Source organism: Pristis pectinata, chromosome 1 (assembly GCF_009764475.1).
Source record: "Pristis pectinata isolate sPriPec2 chromosome 1, sPriPec2.1.pri, whole genome shotgun sequence".
Taxonomy (NCBI): Eukaryota; Metazoa; Chordata; class Chondrichthyes; order Rhinopristiformes; family Pristidae; genus Pristis; species Pristis pectinata.
Window position 1 is genome coordinate 9007556 of NC_067405.1, and position 18509 is coordinate 9026064.

An 18509-nucleotide genomic window follows, 5' to 3' on the forward strand; every position below is an offset into this window, starting at 1 on the left:
CTGTCCTAAATCTACTGCCCCAAATCTTGGGGCTATGTTCCCTAGTTTGAGTGGAAACAACTCTCCTGCCTCTATCTTATTTCATAATTTTATATGTTTCTACAAGATTCCCTTTCATTCTTATGAAATCATGATTATCCATAATGTGAATCCCTGACAAAAATTGACAAAATCTGTTGTTTCTTTCACATTTAGTGTTTATTCAGTTATTTTTCTCACATAAATTCCATAAGAGCAAATTCTTATCTCGTATCTCAAATTTTTTGGTAGCGACGTGTGAATTCCATAAGGGCAAACTTCCACTAACTGAGCTGCCGTAATACAAGGATACAAGTCACTGCGAGTTGGGTTAGGTTTCAAGCAGCAGAGATTTGGCAAAGTCATCTTTACGAGGGATGGAAGATGTGATGCTGTCAAGAAGTCACTTGATTAGTCACGTCTTAACGTAACAAACACTTGTATGACAGCTTCAGCACCAGATGAACTGAGGTAGGTGTGGATTCATGAAACATTACAAGGCTGGAAGCATCCTCCCAATGAACTGGAATGTTTTTAACCTACCCTATATTCAAGTAGGGTTGAATAGAGAGCCAGTGTGACTGTGTCCTAACTTTTTGAAAATATACTGTGCCTTATCTTGCTGATGGATGAATACACGTCATAAGATTTAGCCCCAACAGATACATTTCTTTGGCAATTAACAGGCAAATGAGCAACATTCATTACAAGGAAAACTTTATTTTTCCCAAACTGTTTCTCAAATTCTAAACAAATAAACTTCTGCCATGCTAACTGAATCACAACTTTGGGCCTTGAAAAAGATTGTTCTTTTCTTCAGATGCTAGGAGGGAGACATAGATTTACCTCAAATATTTCTGTAGTCTGATTGCCGGCTTACTCAAAGGCAGAAATAGATTTTTCAAAGCCTTTGGAAAAACATACTGAAATCAAAGCTATCCCACGCTGAAATCTTGCATAATTGCATTTGGTTAACAGCCATTCACAACTTGTCAATTGCCCAAGGTGCATGGAGCCAATTTCAACGTGTCTTGAACAAAGAGTCACAAAGTATACTGGAGAGACTGAACAACTTGATCTGTATTCAATATCCCATCAGTTTTTCATGCAAGTGCAACAAAACAAAATGCTGTTGACAGTGAGGAAGGAAGAATTAGGATACAGAAGATATCGATTGTCTGCTCATTTGGGCAGAAGTGAGGAAGATGGAATTCAACCCAGGGAAAAAGGAGGAAATGTGTTTGGGGAGACACAATAAATGTATATCTACTGAAAGATGTGGAAGAACAGAGGGAACATGAGCGTATGCCCACATCCTTAAAAACTAGCAGGGTAGGTCAATGAGGTAGTTAAAAAAAGGCATGCAGGATGCATTCCTCTACTCACTGAAGGATGGCACTCAAGCAGGGAGATTACCCTCAAACCATACACACAGTTAGGAGATATCCAGATTTTTGCATATCATCCTAGCTACCACATTATAGCAAAAATGTTATTGCACAAGAGAGGTTGCAGAGAATTACAGGGATGTTGCAAAGACAGAAAAAAATTGTAGTTGAGGAAAAATTGGTTAGGCTGGGGTTGGTTTTTTGCAATGAAGGCCAAGGGGAGACATAATTGAGGTGTATAAAATGACAAGGTGCTAGATTGATTAAATATGAAGGATTTATTTCCCTTAGCTGAGGGGCCAAATACCAGCGAGAGCAAAGATTTAAAGTAATTGATGGAAGAATACGAGGACAGAAAGGGAAAATCTTTTCAACCAGAGAGATCAGGAATACACTGCTTGAAAGAGTGTGAGAAGCAGAAACCCATTTACATGAAGTATGTGAATGTGTACTTGAAGAACTGGGGTGGCAGGGCTGTAGACCAAATAGAGTCATACAGCACAGAAACAGGCCCAACTGCTCCATGCCGACCAAGATTCCCATCTAAGTTAGTCCCATTTGCGGGTGTTTGGCCCATATCCCTCTAAACCTTTCCTCTCCAATGTAACCTGTCCAAGTACCTTTTCAATGTTGTTAATGTAACTGCCTCAACCACTTCCTCTGGCAGCTCATTCCATGTACTGACCACTCTCTGGGTGAAAAAGTTGCCCCTCAGGTTCCTATTAAATCTCTCCTCTCTCACTCTAGTTATTGCTTCCCCAACCCTGGGAAAAAGACTTTGTGCATTCACCCGATCTATGTCCCTCATAATTTTATATACTTCTATAAGGTCACACCTCATTCTCCTACGCTCCAATGAAAAGTCCCAACCTGCTCAACCTCTCTCTTTAACTCAGTTGCTTGAGTCCCAACAACATCCTTGTAAATCTCCTCTGCACTCTTTCCAGCTTAATGGTATCTTTCCTATAGCAGGGTGACCAAAACTGAACATCCGGTGTTCATACTGGAAGCTGGGATTTTATTGGGTAGCCTTTTTGTGACAAGCAAACACCAAATGTGTAATAAATTTTATATGATTCAATGATTCTTACAATAGAGGTCAAGGCAAGTTAGCTCCCGTTCAGACAAAAGTTCAAGCAATCTCTGAGTTTCCCATTCCAACGGGTACGAGAACTGTTGGAAGATTTCTGGGAATGGTTGAATATTATCGCAAGTTTTGTAAGAATTTTGCTGATATTGCTCTTCCTTTAACTAATCTTCTGAAGAAGGGAGTGAAGTTTGTTTGGACAGAGTCTTGTCAGGAACCATTTGAGAAACTGAAAGCCATTTTATGTCACCATCCTGCCTCAAATCACCTGACTTTGAAAAGCCATTTTCATTAGCAGTAGATGCCAGTGATGAAGCTGCGGGAGCTGTGTTGTTACAGAAGGATGACTATGATGGTATTGACCATCATGTAGCTTACTTTTCAAAGAAATTTAATGAGCATCAAAAGAATTATTCCACCATAGAGAAAGAATTATTGTCGCTCATTTTGGCTTTGCAGCATTTTGATGTTTATGTTTGCACAGCTCTGAAACCAATTACTGTGTGTACAGATCATAACCCATTGGTATTTCTGAGCAGAGTGAAAAACAAGAACAGAAGACTGTTAAACTGGAGCTTAATTTTACAAGACTGTGATCACATTTTAAGCCTGTCTCAAATTCTCTCGGTTATAAAATCAAACTGACTATTCAGTATTCCAGGATATGTGAAATAGAAAACAGTGACTTACCTTAAGTATTATGTTCAGAAAAAAAAGACGATAAATGTTCAAAGATAAAAATATTTTTTTTGCTTTATGTTAAAGCCTTTGCAATTAGGAACGCTGGCCAATTCCTCACTTCTACCCAGTGCAAGAATAGTTAAGCCAATTCTATCATTTCATCTGCTTCAACATTAGCATATAGTCCCAGGAGTTTATTTCTCCACAGAGCTCAGTAGAAAACTGGGTAGTATACTTAATCTAGGCTAATATTTCAGTGTAGGGATTCTTACACTGCTGCAGCAATCATCTTTTAGATTGGACATTCAAAGAGCCAGTAGCTCTCTCAATATCCTGTCCAAAATTTTCCCTCAACCATCATCAAAACACCTTAACTGATCTGATCTCATGGCTATTGTTGCATCTTGTACAAATTGTTCTGTGCAGAGCATGTGGCAGCTTTACAAATGAATTAATTGATGTGTCTTGGGACAGCTACCACAAACATACAAGAATGTCCTTGTAAGTACTGGCTGCATAACTGCAAGTTTTCTTTTTGTAGCTACAAGACAATAAATTTTAGTGGATATTGAATCGTACAAAATTAAACATAAGTACTTTACAGATTGATATTGCATTAAAAAAACTACAATGCAGGATCCAGACTTTTTAAAGAATGAATAAAAATAATATATCCATCAGAAAATCATTTCCACACCCACAATCTTTGTGAACAACCCATTCACTTAATTTTTGCTTGTCAAAACGTTAAGAGGAATTTTCTTCCGGGCTACAAAGGTGAGAGTAAAACTGTTAAAATATGCAAAATAGACCTTTGACAGTCAATTGAAGCATTGGAGACACACTAGAAATCTAGCATAAATACCTCTGAGTATTTTGAAAATTCACCCCATAAAACCACACGAATGAAGTTATCAGATCTAGAATATGTCTCAGATTGAAGGCAAGAAGAGACTGAAGATGAAGAAGGTATGCCAGTGGCTCTACTTCATTAGGAGTTTGAAGAGATTTGGCATGTCACCAAAGACGCTTGCAAATTTCTACAGATGTACGGTGGAGAGCATTCTGACTGGTTGCATCTCCGACTGGTAGGGAGGCCCCAATGTGCAGGATCAAAAGAAGCTGCAGAGGGTTGTAGACTCAGCCAACTCCATCATGGGCATAACCCTCCCCACCACTGAGGACATCTTCAAGAGGCAGTGCCTCAAGAAGGCGGCATCCATCACTAAGGACCCTCACCACCAGAGACAGCCTCTTTTGCACTATTTATTTATTGTTGTAACTCGTTGTAATTTTTATGTCTTGCACTGTGCAGCTGCCACAAGACAAGAAATTTCAGGTCAGTGATAATAAACCCGATTCTGGTTCTGGTTCTGTAATTTAAGGCAAAAAACAAACTGCCATAAGAACTCAGCGGGTTGACCAGCATCTGTGGAGGCTGCTTTTTGTCCCAGATTGAAGAAATGTGTTAATAAAGAAAATTTATGACCTTTTTTTTAATGTTCAGGACCACAGAAGAAACTTTAAACTATTTGAGGTGAATACTTAAATTACCTGAATACTTAAATTACCTAGATGAATACTTAAATTACTATTTAAGAGATGAATACTGAGCAAAGCTCAGGCCAATTTCAGCATTGAGCACCTGAAGGACTTCAACTCAATTCCAACGACATACTGCTTGCTATCAATACCACTCTTCAATGTTAAAAGCATCAGCACTGATGACTTGGCTGTCAACTTTGGGTCTGAAGGTTGCCCAAATTCACAGCAGAAATGTGACAATACTGTGGTTCCGCACACGTTGCATTGTTCCAGGGGCTACTTTTTGAATGAGCAATTGAAAGTAATGTGGCCATTCAAGCCCTCTAGCTTGTTTCAACATCCAATTAGGTCACGAGAGATCTGTTCTCAACTCCATTTACATGCCGTGGTTTTATAATTGCTTAATACGGTTGCCTAACAGAATTCTATCAATCTCAGGTTTTATATTTTTAATTGACCCTAAGATTCAACAGCTTTTGGGAGTGCAAAATACTTCTATTACCCTTACGATAAGTGCTTCATAAGATTACCACTGAATGGCTCAGCTCTAATTAAGACAAGTTTTGAGGACTTCTTCTAGCAGTTTTTTTTCTATTTACCTAATAAAATCCTTTAACTTCCTTAATTATATCACTCATAGATTATTAAAAAAAGTTCAAGCATAATTCTTGCTACCAGCACCTATAAATTTAACCCCTTGTTCTGGTATAGTGCTGATGAATCTGGGCTAATGGATCCATCCTGAAATGTAATAAATGCAGTTCTCCTTGTGAACACATGGATTTCCTTGTGTGCTCCGAGTTCATCCCACATCCTGAAAACAGACTGTAAATTACTGGGTGGCAGGAGATGGGAGTTGATGGGCATCTGAGAATGAATGGGCTGCAGGGAAATAAATAGGAGAGTGGGACTAATGGGAGTCCTTGCCTAGACAATGGGCTGAAAGGCTTCTCCTACGTCATAGGACATAAGACAAATATTATGATGGGCTCAAATCAGATCAACCAAAGAATGCCATGCTTGTTGAGGTAGCTGTAAAAGACTTTCAAAGTTATTTGAAAAGCATGGAGCTCCCAGCATCCTAACCTATAAATCCAATAGACTATCTGGCATCTCATTTGATGCATAGTAATATAGGTCTTTGGTGATACTAAATTTGGAGTGATTTTGGTCAAAGGAAAGATGCTTAACTTATAACACAACAATAGATCACTAGACTACGTGAGGGAGGTCTTTATTCTTTAAAATTCAGAAGAACGAAAGGTGAACGGTATAGATGCTAAAAGGTTGCTTCTCCACATGCAAGAAACAGTCAGAAAAGGGGTCAACCATTTAGAAGAGGAGATTCTTCTTCACATTGAGAGGTGAGAATCTTTGGAATTCTCTATCCTTGGGCATGCCAGATGCTCAAAGCATAATTACTGAGATTGGCAAGCTGAAAGGGGAAGGAATGGGAAGTGGTGCCACTCAATCCTTTTAACATTCTGATGGTACTAGTGCCTCCAGAATGCTCTAACTCACTCTTGAATCTCAAGTTCCAACAATATTCACCTTTCATCCCATACAATTGCAGGAGATGCAACATCTACCCTTTTACTTCCTTTCTAGGCTGTCCAGGGAGCAAAACACATTTTCCAGCTGAAGCAGCAATTTACTTGTACATCTTCCAATTTAAAGTACAGCACGTGCTGCTCTCAGTGCATCTCTTCTATCCTGGGGGAAAAGAATTCATATTTGCAGAACATCTCCACTTGACCTGCAAAGATAATCCTGGTCTTCCACTTAACTAGCATTTTAACTCTCCACTGCACTCCTATGCTGTCCTCTCTACCTTTATGCTGCTCCAATGAAATCCAATGCATGTCTGAGAAACAGAATCTCACTCTCTGACTAGGTACATTACAGACTTCTGGCTCAACACTGAAATGAAAAATTTCACTTAATTAGCCATTCTATAAGACCATAAGACAAAGGAGCAGAAGTCGGCCATTCGGCCCATCGAGTCTGCTCTGCCATTCTATCATGAGCTGATCCATTCTCCCATTTAGTCCCATTCCCCCGTCTTCTTACCATAATCTTTGATGCCCTGGCTACTCAGATACCTATCAATCTCTGCCTTAAATACACCCAATGACTTTGCCTCTACAGCTGCCCGTGGCAACAAATTCCACAGATTCACCACCCTCTGGCTAAAGAAATTTCTCCGCATCTCTGTTCTGAATGAGCGCCCTTCAATCCTGAAGTCGTGCCCTCTTGTACTAGACTCCCCTACCATGGAAAACAACTTTGCCACATCTACTCTGTCCAGGCCTTTTAACATTCGAAATATTTCTACGAGGTCTCCCCTCATTCTTCTGAACTCCAAAGAGTGCAGCCCAAGAGCCGTCAAACGTTCCTCTTATGTTAACCCTCTCTTTCCTGATTCCCTCATTTCAATCTTGTATTTCCAGCAGTTTTATTATTTTTCCCCATTTCCTCTCCTGCTGGTTTCAAATGTTGTCTGTTTCACACCTCTGTAGGTATACCTTTGGTTATTAACTTTTCTTTACTATCCTCTTTCAACTAGGACCACACCACCCACTTGTGTCACTCCCCTGGTCTCCACCTTATCAATGACCTTTGCTTTTGCACTTACTCTATTCTCCACTTTGCCTAATTCTCCACTTTGCCTAAAACTTTAGACTTGTTTCATTTTGAAATTTTCCCAGTTCCCATGAAAAGCCGTTTCAAATGACCTGAAACATTAACTCTGTTTCTTTCTCCACAGATGCTACATGACCTGATGAATATTTCCAGAATTTTCTGCTTTTATTACATATTTATGGGCCCTAGCTCTATTCTCGCCTCCATATGGAAACATCTTATCTAACCTATCAAACATATTTGTGATAAAGATCCCAACCTGGTCATCTATTGGACTTTTTATCCCCAAGGGAAAAGAGCCTTGCCTGTTCTGCATTTGGTTCAAAAAGATATTGCACGAAAAGACTTACAAACAGAGCACATGCGATTCCTCTGTCCACAGATCTGACTTGTTTTTGTTAAAGAAGGCCTTGCCTCCAATATGTAGATCTCTTTCAAATCACACAGCACAAAGCAGCCTATTCCACCCATCACTGATACCAGTTCTTTGAGAGGTACTGAGAGACTCCCACTTTCCTTGTTTTCTTTACCAAATCTTAACAATCTCTATCAACTCACATCTATCTTTTCCAGTGAAAGGTGCCCCAGCCTGCTTAATCATTCCTGATAAGGGTAATCACTCAACTCTAATGTCATTCCAATAAGCATTTTTTGCACCTTCTTTCGTGTTTCTTACAATATACAGACCAAAACTATTTATTTTTAAAAGTTTATATACATTCTGTCCCTTGAAATGAACCTCAAAAGTTTGAGTTTATTTAAATTGTATTATTAACCTGAATTGCTACATTTTGTGCAATGTCAAAATTATTTCAAAATTACACTGTTCATCATCTTGCTCAAGGGGTCTGTGACCTCAGTCTTCCTACCAAGCAATTCCAGAATAGGTATATAAGATCAGGTAAAGTCAACTTGCCACAGATGGGAAAGTATACTTGGAAATAGCATATAGTGTAACGCTTTACAGTGCCAACGACCTGGGTTCAATTCCGGCCACTGTCTGTAAGGAGTTTGTACGTTCTCCTCGAGTCTGCGTGGGTTTCCTCCGGGTGCTCTGGTTTCCTCCCACATTCCAAAGATGTGCGAGTTAGGAAGTTGTGGGCAGGCTATGTTGGCGCCGGAAGCGTGGCGACACTTGCAGGCTACCCCTAGAACACTCTACGCAAAAAGATGTATTTCACTGTGCGTTTCGATGTACATGTGACTAATAAAGAAATCTTATCTTATAAATACACTACCTTTTACATTCCAATAATTTCCTTTGAATGTGACCAGTATCAAGGAGAGTCAAGATGATGTCACTGTTAGGACTCTCATCTGTATTACTAAAACCAACTTAGCAAGAGGAGCAAATGCATTTGCTGTAATGTATTTGAAAACTTGAAACTTACCAAGAATTTTTTTTTATTATGTTGGCAATTTCAAGGTCTCTTTTCAAGAAGCAGCAGCAAGGTTGCTTCTCATAAATAGAAAGTGCAAGCCTGACATGTGGCACAAATTCTAGGTTTAGGTTTGATCAAGACTCAAGAGATTCTGCAGATGCTGGAATCTGGAGCAACACACACAAAATGCTGGAGGAACTCAGCAGGTCAGGCAGCATCTACGGAGGGAAATAAACAGTCGACGTTTCGGATTGAGACCATCAGGACCGGAGAGGAAGAGGGCAGAAGCCAGAATAAGAAAGTCGGGAGAGGGGGAGGAGCACACGCTGGCAAGTGATGGGGAGTCCAGGTGGGGGAGGGGAAAGGTGGGTGGGGGAGGGGGAAGATGACAGGGAGTGATGCAAGAAGCTGAGAGGTGATAGGTAGAAGAGGCAAAAGGGCTAAGGGAGGAGGAATCTGGTAGGAGAGGACAGTAGACCATGGAATAAAGGGAAGGAGGTGGGAATGGATGGGCAGGTCATGAGGGTGGGGGAGGGGAAAAAGAAAAGGTGAGGGGGCCACAGAAATAAGGGAAAACAAAAGGGGGGGGGGCGGGGGGTGGGAAGAGAGGAAGGGTTACCAGAAGTTAGAGAAATCGATGTTGAGGCCATCAGGTTGGAGATTACCAAGGTTTGAGCAACATGTTTTGCATAAATGCTTCTCATGCTAACTAACAAGGTAATGAGCTCTTCACTTTTATTAGTGATCTGGTATCATAACCAACTTACATACTGTAAACAAAGCAACTGCCTTTTATTGATATAGTTCCAAACAGCCTGAGGTTCTTCATTGCCACCCAAGCACAAAATGAAATTTAAATGTCGACAATTCTATTAATGTTTTTCTTTCTTCATCAGGATGTGAATATTGCTCATAGGGGCAGTATTTATGACCTAGTTATCCCTGATATAGTCGAGTGGTTAGCTAGGTCACTTCAGAATGCAGTTAAGAGACGGCTTCAGTGGCATGGAACTGGAGTAGTCTCGAAGCCAAATCACCCTTAAATGAAGTGACAAAGTGTTTGTGATATTTTTGATAGATGCGCAGGCACTTTTACTCATACAGGTTTTTATTTCAAATGTTTTAAAAATAATTTTTCATAATAAAGTAAAACTGAAGCTCATATTTGAAGGATTTTCAGTACAGGCCTTTGGATTACAGGTGCTGAAACAAAGTGCACAACTGTACCTAGTTCTTTGTAAAACAATTCATTGAATAATGCACCAGGATTGTTTCAAACAAGTGTCTTTTCTTAATAAGATTTCAGTCTAGCTTTCTTTTTGCACTGCTTCACAGAACTTACTTGCTGATTAAAAAATAGGAGACACTTCTGAATCAGAGTTCAGTGAAGCATAATGTGAATATGGAATTTATGTGTCAAAAAGACCAGATGTGAGCTTGATCTCTCGAGGGTACGATGAGCTACTAAGTTGCTTACAGGTTGATCACTGGTGATGAAGAAATTTGGATTCAAAAATAGATGAGCAAATTAATAATAATACTGGAGCAAATTAAAAAAAACTTTTGTAAACAGGTACCACAATTTTTAAGCACACTAATTCAGACTAATGCCCTAAATACCTCACGAAAGGAGAAATTAAAACAAAATTGATGAAATAATTTTAAAAAAAATCAGACCTCTGTACAGAAAGTAAATAATAACTTCTATTAATATAACTCTTACCACAGCAAAAGCATCTCTAAGTGGGAATAACAAACAAAAATGACACTGGACCACATCAGGAGATTGGGATGGTTGTCCAACTGCTTAATCAAAGAAGTGCATTTTAAAGAAGTCTTAAAATGTGAAAGAAAGGAAAAGAGCTTTCTGGAATTCTTGACAGCTGCCACATTTCAACTTTAACATTCAGAATATTTTACTTATGGTCTTGAAGTGCTAATTTTGTTTCCCTTATCACAACTACAGTCTGATCAGTCAAGTGTTTTCAATATGTTCTGCTTATTGTGATATGTGAATCTTTTTACTTATTTTTGATACAAGATTGAGTCAAATGTGGAGATACGCATGTAGACATTTGGTATGCTTGTCTTCGTAGACCACGGCACTTAGTATAAGAGTTGGAATGAGTTTCAAAAATATTGGTTAGACCATACTTAGAGTATTGTTCTGGTTGCCACACTACAGGAAGATGTAGTGACAATAGAAAGAGTGCAGAATCGATTCACCAGGATGTTGCCTGGAACAGAGGGCTGTGGTTATAAGGAGAGATTAGATGGGCTAGGTTTATTCTCACTGGAATGTAGGAGGCTGAATAGTGACCACCCTTATAAAATTGAGGGGCATAAAATGGGATAGATAGTCAGAATCTTTTTTCTTCCAGGGCAGGGAGTCTAGAATTTTAGGGCACAGCATTAAGATGAGAGGGGAGAAACTTAAAAGAGATCTGAGTGGTAAGCTTTTCACACAGAGGGTGGTGAATATGTGGAATGAGCTGCCAGAGATGGTGGAGGCAGATACAATTTCAATGTTTAAAATGCATTCGGACAGGTACATAGATAGGAAAGGCGTAGAGGGATACAAGCCTAATGTGGGCAAGTGGGATTAGTGTAGATAGGCATCACAGTTACCATGGATGAGGTGGGATGTAAGGGCCAGTTTCTGAGCTGTACCATTTTAGTGAGAGTATCCATATAGTAAGTAGCATATTGTGCTCATTCCTTACGTCTCTTGTCAGGGAGCATGCCACAAGTAAAACATATTACCTGAAATATTCTGCAAAGTCTGTCAAGCTAAAAAACCCTTGCTGTGTTAATTTGCATGATGGTGTGTGGTGGGAACTGGGGAGGTGGTGTGGGTCGGGTGGTGAATATTATTTACACAAGCTTTTACTTATTATTTGACCAGGCATTATACAAACATTTATCCTGGACAAACAAATCAATCATTTGATGTTTGCCTGCCAAACCCAAAAAACCTGCTGAGATTTAACTTAACTAACTCATAAAAAGAGGTCTGCATTTACGCAGATCCTTTCATGACCTCAGGATGTCCCAAAATGCTTTCTAGACAGTGAAGTACTTTGAAGTTCAGTGACTGTTGCAATGCAGCAACCACATCAGCTAACTGCACACCACAAACTCTCTCAGAGAGGAAATTGATGTGGTCTGATTAGGTGATTCTGATTGAAGGCTACCTGGACTAACTCTCCTGTTCTCCTCCCAGACAATGCAATGGAATTTTTACGCCAAAGTTTACTGGCTCCTCTGAAAGGCAGGAGCTCAAACTGTGCAACCACCCCTTCCTTACTGCACTGGAGTGTCAACCCAGATTTCTGGAGAGGCACTTGAACTTTTGAGGCAACCCACTGAGCCCTGGCTGACACTTTCAGAGTGATCACTTTCATGCTTTGTAATGGGGAAGATGAAGCTGTAAGCCGGAGGGAACTGTGAAGTGGCAGTAACTGAATGCCAGCTGGACGCGGAAGGGGGGTATATGGAAGCGCAGGAGGGGGGGTCTGGTTGCCATGCGGTGGGGGGGGGGGAAGAATCTAGTTGCCATTCTGCATTCAGGGGGCAGGATCTGGTTGCCCTGCAATGGTGGGGGGGGGGGGGGGTGGGGGGAAGAGATCTGCTTGCCATGCGGGGGGGGGGGGGGGGGGGAGGGGGGGGGTCCGGTTGCCAATGCAGTTGGGGAGGGGGGTGGAATCTGGGAATCTGGTTGCCAAGCAGCGGAGATGGGGGGGGGGGGGGGGGGGGGGGGGGGGGGGGGGGGGGGAAGAGGGCGGTTGCCAAGCAGCGGTGGGGGGGGGGATCTGGTTGCCAAGCAGCGGAGGGGGGGATCTGGTTGCCAAGCAGCGGAGGGGGGATCTGGTTGCCAAGCAGCGGAGGGGGGGATCTGGTTGCCAAGCAGCGGAGGGGGGGATCTGGTTGCCAAGCAGCGGAGGGGGGATCTGGTTGCCAAGCAGCGGAGGGGGGATCTGGTTGCCAAGCAGCGGGACGGTGGCCGCCACCGGGGATCCTGAGCAGAGCCGCGGGCCGGCCGCCAACTCCCAGCCCGCCCGCCGTCAGCCCCCTCCCCTTCACTGAAAACAAACACCCCCTGACCGACCTCAACACCCCGCTCCCCCGCCGCCCACCGACGGGAACGACGCCGCTGTCAAACTCACCAGCAGCAAGAAACCAGCGGCTGGAGGACTCCCGGCCCTGCGCAGCGCCATGTTGCCACGGTGGTCCGCCTGCACATGCGCACTCCCGGCCAGGGGGGGAGGCGGGGCGGAGAGAGGCGGCGGGACCGCAGTGCACCCTGGGAGTTGTAGTGAGACTCAGCTCCCTTTGCAGTCCGGGGCCCGGGAACTACACATCCCGACAGCGACGCCGCGGCGCATGCGTGGTTTCGATCACTGGATCAAGCCGGGTTGGGGGGGAGCAGATTTCAATAATGTTAATAAAAATCAAAGAAGTTGAATATTAAGTACTAAAGTTATTATATAAAAAATAATTTTAGTAATAACATCGTGGACAAATGTTGCTTTATAGATAAAATTGTAATTATACAGTTATATAAAGTGCTTTATGAACAATGTCACCCTTTATCAGTGAGTAATTACTATGTCCCTGTTCGGGGTTCTGGCTGCCCTGTGGGGATATGATTTTGGTGAGAGAGCCGTCACTTTGCAGATTAGTGCCTGTGGATAGTGGAACCACTGCGTGCTGGAAAGACACTTCTTAAATGCAACCGGGATTACAGCGAGGCAGAAAACAGAAAACATTTCTTTCTTAAGTACACTGGACAACCATTTTTATGGTGAGCAACCACGATTTTTGTCTTTGCAACTTCTGTTTATTTTATATAAAAAGTTTTCGAAAAGTTTTAGAAACTTTTAATACAACTTTTAATCGGTGCATATTAAACTTCAAGACAAAAATAGCGGGGGACCTGTAATGAAATTAGCTCGGGTTTCCTACAGATAGATTACATTTTATGTATATCCAAAAGGAGTGCTTGTATTAACATAATAGATGCGAATATCTTTTGGAAAGGAAGGTATTTACATCTCGCTGTACATTTTTACATTGTGGTTCTGTTATTGAAGTGCTTGAGTTTTTGTGGTTAAATTTTTTGTTAAATTCATACCTGGCGGTTTGCTAATGTTAATCAACCTCAACATGTGTTTCTGGCTTTTTAAAAAATATTGATGTGTTTTAGTGAAAAGCCGGTCTCGGTCGTGGTGTATGGCTTTCGCAGTGTTGTGATTGACTCGGTACAGAATTGTGTCGGATCAAGGAGATTGGAGTTCGTAGCGTAACAGTCAAATCTTCAACATGCATGCCGTGTCTTGATAAGTTGTAAGATTTGTTGGAAAAGGTGGGAGTGATACCTTTTTATGTGCAGATTGAAATAATATTGACATGGATAAATAAAGAGTGAGATGAGATCAGAAGGTATATCGGATATTCGCAATGGTGTCTGTCTTACAACTGAGGAACATTTATGAAGATTACGCGTGGTTCATACTGCAATTGTATTCGGGAAACGAAGTTTTTTAATGCATTTAATGTTTTGCAGGGTTAATTTTTTTAAAATGAAAGCTATTAATAAATTGGATTTATTTGTTTAAGTAACATATTAAAGATGTTTTGATGTTTTTGGAGCTGCAGTTTTATTGTGTGATCTGGTCGATCGCAAATGTTTCGCTCGAGTGAACCGACTTAATGCTTTGCCCCCGAGCTGCTGAAAGTTCCTAGCCGGGAGCTTTCCTTTTTTGTAGTATTCTGTAGGGGGTCCCGAGGAGGCTTGTTGTCTGCAGCTGGATCCTCTGTGTAATCCGCTGTTACTGTGTTAAGGTCACGTTTCGCTTGGCTATCGTACGCGGAGCATTGCGCGGACAGGGAGATTTAAACAAAAACATTTAACGCCCTGCTTCATTTTCGCTCGCATCGGGAAGCTTGAAGGCAATTTAAACTTTTGTCCACAAAAATAAAAGCGACGCTCCAGGTATTTTTAATGGAAGTTCCAAGATTCTGGTTTCTGTTCGGGAATTGTGTTTGTAAACGAGAGGGGAGGTGATTTGTTGGATAATCCAGTTATTGGCCATTTCTAATCTACCTGTGTACCTTGTACACCGTGCAATAAAAGCAGCAATTCTGTGGCAATCCAGTTGTTATTGCCAGAAATACCTTACTGAAATATCTTGTGCAATAATTAGATATGTTATTATGTGAATCATAATTGATTAGGGTCAAAACTGAGCCAAAACAAGACAACGTTGTTATTTCTCCCTTGTGAGGTAGCACTGTGTGCGTGTGCGAGAGAGAAAGAGATCAAGTCCCCTGCTTCTGTTTTTTTTCCCCCTGTGGGTAGTTAGTAAAGTAATAGCATTGGGGCGGTTCTCGTCCTCTACTCCGCAGGCAGCAGGCTTCCGAGCGCAGAAATGTGACCGCGGGAATCTGGTCCCATTTCTTTCCCTGTAGGGGAAAAATGAACCAGTGTGTCCACGACCCGGGGACCTCCCTGGTGATTTTTGGTGGCTGTTGCCCGGGGAAGAAATCCCTCCGCTCAACAAGGTGACTCCACGCAAGCAAAGCACGATTAACTCTCTCACTTACATTGGGGGGACCGTGGCTTTTGTTACAGATCTCCTTCCAGAATTCAGACGCCACGTCGTGCATTGTACACTTGCGGAGAATTAAAACGCTAAGTCCCAGTTTGCAACCGGTGCTCCCATCGCCTGAGCCAGGAGTATGTAGATCCGAGGGAACTGAGTGTAATAATGTAGGCTAACACCTCAGCGCGGTGTTGAGGGAGTCGTGCATCACCTTTTAACACAAAACGTTGAACGCACTAGTGAGGGTATTTAACAATTCTGTGGCACCCTTGAGACAGCAGCGAGCTCTCGGGGTGCTCTGTCCAACATTTAACTCTCAATACCACCACCATTAAATAACGAGGAGACATGAGACTGCAGACGCTGGAATCTGGGGCAACTCACAATCTGCTGGAGGAACTCAGCGGGTCGAGCAGCATCTGTGGGGGGGAAAGGAATTGTCGAAATTTCGGGTTGAAGCCCTGCCTCAAGTTCTCTCTCTCTCTCTCTCTCTGCCTCTGTCTGCCTCCATGTATCATTCACCTGCCACTGTCTCCCAGCTCCCCCTCCCCGGCACCACCTGCTCGTCATCTTACACCCCTCCCCTCCTCAGTTCACCAATCACCTCGGACCCCTGTCTCACCACTCCTCCTCTCCTCTTCGTACCGGCCACCTCCCCTCCCCATTCTCAGTCCCAATGCAGGGTTTCAACCCCAAACATCGACAATTCCTTTCCTCCCACAGACGCTGCCTGACCCTCTGAGTTCCTCCAGCAGATTGTTTGTTACTCCAGATTCCAGCGTCTGCAGTGTCTTGTGTGTCTCTGGCTGCAGATGCTGGGACCTGGAGAGAAAAAAAAAACGAACTGCTGGAGGAACTCAGTGGGTCGAGCAGCATCTGTGGAGGGAGATGGACAGTCGACGTTTCAGGTTGAGACCCTTCATCAGGACTTAAATAACAAATTACATGGAATGATTCAATGCTTGAGGTGGAATGGGAGTTTGTGAAGAAAGTGTAAGTGGGAATTGTGCTCTCAAAAGGAGGACACAGACACAATGGGCCGAATGGTCTCTTTCTGTGAAGTTCTGTGATCCTCAATGCCATTGTCAGAGGCAGTCTTGGGATAAGGGGCTGACCGTCACCTTAATGGAAGGGGTTGTGAACCTTTGGAACTCTCTACTCTGGCAAGACCATGGATGCTTAGGTATCGAGTATGTTCAAGGTTGGGGGTTGACAGCACAGCTTGGTACGGCACCTGCTCAGCCCAAGACCGCAAGAAGTTGCAGAGTGTTGTGAACACAGTCCAGTCTGTCACGCAAACTAACCTCCTCTCCATTGACTCTGTCTGCACTTCCCGCTGCCCCAGGAAAACAGCCAACATAATCAAAGACCCCTCTCATACCACTCATTCTCTCTTCTCCCCCATTCCATTGAGTGGAAGATGCAAAATCTTGAGAACACATACCACCAGGGCTCAAGGACAGCTTCTACCCTACTATTATAAGCCTCTTGAACTGATCTCTTGTATGATAAAGATGAACTCTTGATCTCCCAGTCTAACTTATCATGGCCCTTATGTGCTATTTGTCTGCCTGCACTGCACTTTCTCTGTAACTGTAACACTATATTCTGCATTCTGTTCTTTTACCTTTTGTACTATCAGTTCTTATGTTAGCTGTGGGATCTTGATTCTCCCACGTTGTTTGATTTCTTTGCCGATGTAACAGCAGGGATGATACTTCAAAAAATATTGAGGTGCTCTGGGGATCCGGGTTGTATGAAAAATGCTTTGTTAGAGTCATAAATCTATACAGCATGGAAAAAGGCTCTTCGGCCCAACTCTGCCATGCCAATGAAAATGTCTACCCGAGCTAGTCCCATTTACCTGCATTTGACCCATATCTCTCTAAACCTTTCCTGTCCATGTACCTGTCCAAGTGTCTTTTAAACATTGTAATCGTACTTGCCTCTACAATTGTTGGTAATAGTTGAGCATTTTCCGCTTTTGCAATTGGGATGGAACTGGTCTATATACAGATTCCGGAGGCTTTGCTTAATAGAATCATTAATGGGACTATCCTTCCTCTGGTTAAATTTATATTGTAAATGTTCCACACTGATTTATAAATACATATAATTATCAAGTTAGGTCTTGTTCTGACCTTCACATTCTGACTTTTGTTTTGTTACGTTGAAACTCGTTTTATGCAAGAGGGAGAGAATCACTGGTGTTCTGTTTCTCCAGAGATATCACACCTGGAGTTAACCTCATTATGAATCGAACTGAATTTCAAAGAGTCTCAAACACATTCTGAGCTATATCTTCATACCCACATTTCTTATAGATTTTCACCTGAATTGCTTCAAAGTGTCAAGCACAGACCATCATAAATAACAGCAGTCGATCAAACATCAGAGTAAAAACACCTATCTTCTACTTTCAGTGCAGAGCTGAGCTATGAAGTCAAAGATTCAAATCAGTCTGGTATATTTTTTTTTATTCTCTCTCCTCCTTTGTGCATCCCTATGACAGCTGAGGATCATCGGGTAACACTTTCATCTCCGAGTCAGAATGTTGTGGATTCAAAACCACAGTTTGTTGAGTTACTCACAAGAGTTTTGCCTGGAACTCACAGTGCATGGCTGAAGGAGTCCTGCATTGCTGGGGACACAGCTTTTGGAGGAGGGATTTGAATGAAGCCTCATATGCTCTCTCGGGTGGACAGGTACTTGAATGAGCAGGGCATGGAAGGATATGGAATTAATGCAGCAAATGGGATTAGTATAGATGTAAAACATGATGATGCAGGAGGAACTCAGCAGGCCAGGCAGCATCCGTGGAGAAAAACAGGCAAGTCAACGTTTTGGGTCGGGACCAAGGAAGAAGGGTCCTGACCTGAAACATTGGCCACCTGCTTTTCTCCACGGATGCTGCCTGGCCTGCTGAGTTCCTCCAGCATCATTGTGTTTTTCATCTAGATTCCTGTATCTGCAGTCCTTTGTTTCTCCAGGATTAGTATAGATGGTTAGCATAGATGTACTGGGCTGAAGGCCCTGTTTCTATGCTGTACAACACTATTGATAACTCTATGACTATGATGCAATTATAAAATATCTCATGGCTGCTGTTATTTCTTGGAAAGGTAAACATTGCCTTCCCTTTTAAAGAGGCATTGAGAAG

At 42.3% G+C, this 18509-nt stretch overlaps 2 protein-coding genes across 5 annotated transcripts in view; one reads left to right on the plus strand and one right to left on the minus strand.

Annotated features, from left to right (window-relative positions):
- The window catches only part of pdia5 (protein disulfide isomerase family A, member 5), a 125375-nt gene extending 112324 nt beyond the window's left edge, over nucleotides 1-13051 (minus strand). For both annotated transcript variants that reach the window (XM_052026965.1, XM_052026968.1), the window contains exon 1: nucleotides 12911-13051. In XM_052026965.1, the coding sequence (XP_051882925.1) occupies nucleotides 12911-12961 (51 nt within the window). In that variant the 5' untranslated portion in view covers nucleotides 12962-13051. The remainder of the gene's footprint in view (nucleotides 1-12910) is intronic.
- Nucleotides 13052-13406: 355 nt separating this feature from the next.
- The window catches only part of sema5ba (sema domain, seven thrombospondin repeats (type 1 and type 1-like), transmembrane domain (TM) and short cytoplasmic domain, (semaphorin) 5Ba), a 350416-nt gene continuing 345313 nt past the window's right edge, over nucleotides 13407-18509 (plus strand). The window contains exon 1 of one of the 3 annotated variants that reach the window (XM_052028256.1): nucleotides 13407-13548. The gene's annotated coding sequence lies outside the window, so the exon portion shown is untranslated. The remainder of the gene's footprint in view (nucleotides 13549-18509) is intronic. The other 2 variants (XM_052028245.1, XM_052028265.1) reach the window with 2 other exon arrangements.